The sequence below is a fragment of the Centruroides sculpturatus genome, unplaced genomic scaffold (genome assembly GCF_000671375.1).
Source record: "Centruroides sculpturatus isolate CEXI.00-Female unplaced genomic scaffold, Cexi_2.0 scaffold1156, whole genome shotgun sequence".
Lineage (NCBI taxonomy): Eukaryota > Metazoa > Arthropoda > Arachnida > Scorpiones > Buthidae > Centruroides > Centruroides sculpturatus.
Genome location: NW_019385353.1, coordinates 1 through 6,396, shown reverse-complemented (window position 1 = coordinate 6,396; position 6,396 = coordinate 1). Strand labels below are relative to the sequence as shown.

Sequence of the window (6,396 nt, the reverse complement as noted above, 5' to 3'; positions counted from 1 at the left end):
AATTTATAATTAAAATAGTTTATTAATATTATTAATATTTAAATGACTACAATTTAATTTTTTAAAAATTATTTAATGTATATATTATATTTTTCGTGTTAATGACCTAACCAGACATTAGTCAACTATCTGGATAGCAGCTGTTTCGAATATAAAGATGAAGTTAGCCTGAAAACAGCAATAATGTCTTTTGTTAATGCTATTATTAATTATGGACCCGGAGAAGATCACTTAGAATTCCGTCTACATTTACGTTATGAGTTTTTGATGTTAGGAATCCAACCCGTTATAGATAAAATGAAAGAGCACGAAAATGCAGTTTTAGACAGGTAAATATATTTTTTTAAAATAATCAAAATTTACATAAAACAATTTTAGAAAATAAATTTGGATATTTTTAAATATTTCTAAGGCACATCGATATTTTTGAAATGGTGAGAAACGAGGATGATAAGGAATTAGCAAGAAGATATGATAAGGTAAAATCATAATTTTAATTAGTAAATATATCTTTAAAAACTGTTTCTCAACCTTTAAACACGCGAGAAGATACTAGTGTTATTCGGTGTGTTGCGATCTACGGGTTGAAAAGTTGAGATTCAGCCACACTATCAAGAATTAGCGTCGTTATTATTATTATTATTATTGTTACGGGTATTATTAATTTAGAAGCATATAAATTCTTCTGTTAAACTTATACAAGAATTGTTATAATACAATAATAGTACTTTATGATTTTTCTGGAATTATTGATATCGATTTTATGTTATTACATATGTAAAAATTCATTATTGAAATAGGTTCATGTAGATACTAGAAGTGCAAGCAGTATGTTTGATGTACTAAAGCGAAAATTGACGCATACTGCAGGTTATCCGCATTTTCTTTCTTTGCTACAGCATTGTCTTCTTAATCCATGTAAGTACCATAATGCAGAACGTAAAAATTACTAGTACAAGAAGATAATATAAATAATACGTATTAATAAAATAATCTATCTGTTTTAACAGTTCAAGGTAGTTCCTATTCTCAATTTTGGCTTCTCTTGGATCGAATCACCCAACAAATTGTCCTCCAGAATCCTAAAGGAATCGATCCCGATTACTCTCCTTTAGATATTAACGTTAAAGAAATTATAGAAATGTAAATAAATCATTTTTTATTATTAATTTTTTAAAATATATTTTCTTGTTTTTATACATTTTTTATGTATTTTGAAAAATAGGTTAGTGTCCGAAGATGAATTGAAAGCGGCAAAAGAAAAGGCAGCTTCTTTAGAACTAGAAAATAACGAAATAAATTGCATACTTAGCAAAAAAGATCAGCAAATAGATCAATATTTACAAGAGAAGGTGGGGTTAGACGAATAGTTTTATCTCGTTTAATCTAAACAAAATTTGCAGAGAGTTATGAGAATCAGATAACATTGCTTTGTTTTAATAGGAAGACCTACAAGCATCTTTGGATAAGTTAAAAATAAAACTAGAGAAGGAAACCCTTAATAATTTAGAAGCCAATCAAAAGTTAGCTGAACAAGAATGTCGCATCAATGAACTCACGCAAATGGTGAGAAGAATTTAATCCTCATTTTCTTATCAGAAAATTATTTCTAAAATAAATTCATTTCATTTTTAGTTAAAGTCCGCTAGCACAGATTCTAAAGAAGTAGGTAATATCCTTCAAGACAGTAGCATTTCCGATGATGTTAAAGCTGGGATTCACCTTCCTCCCCCAACGCCCCCTCCTTGCGTCCAAACACCCTTATCAGAGAAAGGAAGACCTCCTCTTCCTCCTCCTCCTCCTCCACCAGGATTAGGTACTGAATTTATTTATTAACAGAATAAATTCTTTTACAAGAAACACATAATTATATTAATATGTAAATATTCTTAATTATAAGGTTGTCCTCCCGCACCACCGTCCATGCCTTCTAGATGTAACACCTTGAAATTGCCAAAAAAGGACATTCCTCAACCTTCCACGCCATTAAAGTCTTTTAATTGGTCGAAATTATCCGATGTACGTAAATAAAAATAAATAATTCCAAAATTATACAAATGGGAGCCATTATAAATATTTTAAAATTACAATTATTTCAATTTTAGGCAAAACTAGAAGGGACCCTTTGGGCCGAATTTGATGTAAGCAAACTTTATAAAGACATAGATTTAGCAGATTTTGATAGATCATTCTCTGCTTATCAAAAACAAGTAAATATAAATTTTAAATATTAATTAATAATTATATAAGGATATAATTATTAAATATTATATTATTTAATAACTCGATTTTACTTTGTCGAATTATATTTTTTAATGATTTTTTTCTTATTAGACTTTGGGTTCTGTAGAAGACATTCCTTGCATTCTTTCACGTCCAACTCGTTTTACTCGCGAACTTTCAGTCATTGATTGCAGGCGTGCACAAAATTGTACAATTTTATTATCTAAGTTGAGATTATCGAATGATGAATTATGTAAAGCCATTCTCAGCATGGATAGCAAAGATCAATTGGCTAAAGATATGCTCGAACAGGTAAGGAAATTATACGTTGCCTTCAACAAAAAATAAGAGATTATAGAAATCATGATTGAATTATTACTCTTAATATTTTATCATTGTTTAAACGAGAAGAAAATTATCACAAAAATTAAATTAAATCGATACATAATAAACAACAGTAAACATGCAAAGAAGTTTAGCATTTCGTTTTTTTAATTAATTGAATTAACACTTTAAAAAGTCGATCAGTCAGTAATACAAAGATTCATTTTATATTGTGTTAAAATGTAGGAAAATTCAATACAAATTCTCATAAATTTATTATGAATAATCAAAAATTGCTTCAATTGTTACTAAGAATAGAAAAGTCCAAGCAAAGAGAATAACATATCATTAATTAAAATATTAATGAAATTAATGGAATAAATTTACTGTTAAATTTAGTTTTAACTTATAACTGTAGTCAGAAAGAGTAAAAAACATTATTTTAAATTGAAATTATAATTGTAAACATAAAACCTGCAGATTTGTTGGATAGGGTTGAGTAATAACTTCCTATACAACAAATATTCTTATATGGAAGGTGATAATGTATTGCTTTATTAGCATTGTTTAATAAATAAACAATTTATTTATTCTTACAGTTATGTTTTAATAAATCAATATTAAATGATGATTAAGAAAAATGCTAAGATACATACTATAAGATACATGTTCTTCACATATTATATATGATGCGAATTCATAAAATTTACCAGTTTTTTAATATATAATAAAATATTATTAACTAATTTATCAGAAAAATAAATAACTATAGAGAACTATTTGTCAATTAACACATTTTCTTATAATAATCCACTGATATAATCATAAATGTATGGAAAGTTTTTCGGAAAATTGCTTTCATCTATATGAAAGTATCTTCTATTAACATTCACTTTTTGTTTTAGTTAAATTTTATTCTTTATAAAGTCTAAAAAATAATAATTTCTTAATAAAACCTATAAAACAAATGCCATTTTTTTAATCATCTGGATAATTGCACAATATCATATTGAATGATCTAGGTTCAAATCCCTTATAATTTTGTATGGGTGATTGGATTTTGAACATCATTTTCTATTTCTTATCAATACTACCTAACCTGATTTAGGCTGGGCTTATCGATAATAGAACAAAAAGTCAGCTAATCAGCTATAATACATAACACTTTACGTCACACAACAAAAATAATATAGGGATATATCAATAGTCACATTCATATTTTATTTGTGATATAGTCCTGTTTTATTTTTTATCAACGTCCCATTCAGTTTACTCGGAATTTTTTCATTGTTAAGCATTAATTACTCAGTACTATAAATAAAATATTCTAAATACGTGTCCATACACGATAAAAATGTATAAAATTCACTTTAACAAGTGTTTGATTCTCTCCTTTTTTATCGATTTAATTACTGAAAGTTAATCTTTGAAATTTTGCCAACACATAATAAGATTATCAAAATGTTTCTTAGTACATCATACAGATTTTCGCTTATTTTTTCCGACAGATATTAAAATTTATGCCAAGTTCCGAAGAAAAAGCTCTATTAGAAGAACATAGCAACGAAATCGAAAATATGGCCAGAGCCGATCGATTTCTTTACGAATTAACTAAGTATAAACTCTATATTCGCGTACTTAAAATCCTTTCTTAAACAAATTATTAATTTTAATTGTAATTTTTTTAATTGTTAGAATTCCTCGTTATGAGCAACGAATAAGAACACTCTTCTACAAGAAGAAATTTAAAGAAAGAATTGACGATTGTAAACCAAAAATAAATGGTACGAATCTGCGAAAAAGTGTGCAAATTACTTAAAAATTAAATAAAATTTGACTAATTTCTTTTTGTAGCTGTTTTAGAAGCATGCAAAGAAGTGCAAAGAAGTAAAAAATTGAAAAAATTATTGGAATTAGTTTTGGCATTTGGAAATTACATGAATCGTGGACAGAGAGGAAATGCTTCAGGTTTTCACGTTGCTAGTTTAAACAGAATTGCTGATACTAAATCTAGTATCAACCGCAATGTCACTCTTCTGCATTATATTCTTAAAACTGTCGAAAATAAGGTAAGTGAAGATAAAAATTTCATGAAAAACGGTTAGAAAAACCTGTTTCTTACCTATCCATCTTCTGTTGCACAGTTCAAAGATGTATTCCATTTAGAAGAAGATATCCCACATGTTAGAGAAGCTGCTAAAGTTAAGTTAGTAAATTTTATATTATTTTTAAATATTTATATTCTTTTTAAATGATTTTCTAAGATTATTTTTTAAAAAATATTCTTTTTTCAGTTTAACAGAATTATCCAAAGAAATATTAAGTTTAAAAGTCGGTTTGCAAGAAGTTCAAAAGGCAAGATTTTTATTGTTTTTAATTATTTTCAAAGCTTATATTTTAATATATTAATTTAAAATCTTTATCATACACAAAAGCATTTAAATTTGCCTATTTAAATGTTCAGTTTTTATAATTTTTTTTAATGATTTTTAAAATATTTTTCTGTCCATAAAACCTTATGTAATAATTGGTTAAGTTTGCTATTTTAATTAATTACAATCAAGCAAGTTATTACTATTAAGACTTACATTTTTCCACATTAATTCAATTTGAATTAAGTGTTATAAATCAGAAAATTATTGGAAAGTTTACTTAATTCGTGATCCGCAAATTAAGTAAACTTTTATTCAAAATATGTTTTAATGACGATTGTTGGATGTTTATCATATTTTTCAATTAGACTCGAAATATTATAATTTGTTACACAGTAAAAAAAATAAATTATACAAAATTTTGACCATAAAAGTATAAAAAAATCATATAAAAATTACGATAATTTGAATCAGACATCATTAAAATATACCTTGATTGATTTTTTTCTAAGCTCTCAGATAAATTTACTTAACTTAGTGAATTTTTTTGCTGTTTTTTTTTTGTATCTAATTTTCGATGTTATGAATTTATCATTAGATAAATGCGCTTTTTACGACAAGAAATGCCTTTATTTTTTTTATCTCTTAATATCTTTATTAATTTCAAAAATCTAAATTAAAATGATTTATTTAGCTCTATAAGTTTATTGTATATATTAATTGTTATTTGATATACGAAAATAACATTTAGGAAATGGAATATCATCGTTCTCAACCTCAATCTTCTGGTGACCAATACGTTCCTGTCATGAAAGAATTCGTTACAATTGCCATTTATCAAATGTCTGAATTAGAAGAAAGCTTTCAAGACATGAATACAAGGGTATTATATTTAAATATACAAGTTTATTTGAATTATTTTTCCATGTTTTTATTTATTAAATTCTTATCTCGAAAGTATGAACGAGTATTGAGGATTTTTGGTGAAGATGCTTCTCATATGCAAGCTGAAGATTTCTTTACCATTTTTGATACGTTTCTAACATCATTTACTGAAGCTAAACAAGAAAATGAATCTATGAAAAGGAAAAAAGAAGACGAAGAAAAGAGAATTAAACAAGAAGAAGAAGTAAATATATTTTATTCAGTAGTTTAAAAAGTTGTATAATTCATACGCGAATCGTCGCATCGCCGTCAACCATGTTATCCGCGGCATCGCATCTATCAAAGTTTTACTTATACCTTTGTACTTTTCTTATAAATTTCGAAACTTTTAAAAATATATTTTAAATATAAAAATAAGAATTTTTTAGATTACGTTACATAAAATCATACCCCTTTCTATCTGATCAGTGGGATGATGGTGTTCGAATAGAAAAATTACTTAATAAAAAGTTACCAGCGAACACAAAATATGTTTTTAGGGTGTTTTCGAGGATGTCGAGTTCAAATACTTGGTCTATTTATCGCGAAGTTT

General features: G+C 26.3%; 1 protein-coding gene across 1 annotated transcript in view; it reads left to right on the top strand.

Moving 5' to 3' along the window:
• The window catches only part of LOC111637999 (disheveled-associated activator of morphogenesis 1-like), a 16,810-nt gene extending 10,701 nt beyond the window's left edge, over positions 1 to 6,109 (top strand). Inside the window, exons 2-18 of the mRNA XM_023383623.1 lie at positions 115 to 329; positions 413 to 479; positions 801 to 918; positions 1,011 to 1,143; positions 1,226 to 1,352; positions 1,444 to 1,566; positions 1,636 to 1,816; positions 1,901 to 2,019; positions 2,106 to 2,210; positions 2,335 to 2,535; positions 4,056 to 4,162; positions 4,243 to 4,331; positions 4,402 to 4,616; positions 4,692 to 4,753; positions 4,842 to 4,902; positions 5,671 to 5,802; positions 5,878 to 6,109. Of these exons, the coding sequence (XP_023239391.1) occupies positions 115 to 329; positions 413 to 479; positions 801 to 918; positions 1,011 to 1,143; positions 1,226 to 1,352; positions 1,444 to 1,566; positions 1,636 to 1,816; positions 1,901 to 2,019; positions 2,106 to 2,210; positions 2,335 to 2,535; positions 4,056 to 4,162; positions 4,243 to 4,331; positions 4,402 to 4,616; positions 4,692 to 4,753; positions 4,842 to 4,902; positions 5,671 to 5,802; positions 5,878 to 6,075 (2,253 nt within the window). The 3' untranslated portion in view covers positions 6,076 to 6,109. The remainder of the gene's footprint in view (positions 1 to 114; positions 330 to 412; positions 480 to 800; positions 919 to 1,010; positions 1,144 to 1,225; positions 1,353 to 1,443; positions 1,567 to 1,635; positions 1,817 to 1,900; positions 2,020 to 2,105; positions 2,211 to 2,334; positions 2,536 to 4,055; positions 4,163 to 4,242; positions 4,332 to 4,401; positions 4,617 to 4,691; positions 4,754 to 4,841; positions 4,903 to 5,670; positions 5,803 to 5,877) is intronic.
• Positions 6,110 to 6,396: the final 287 nt, after the last annotated feature.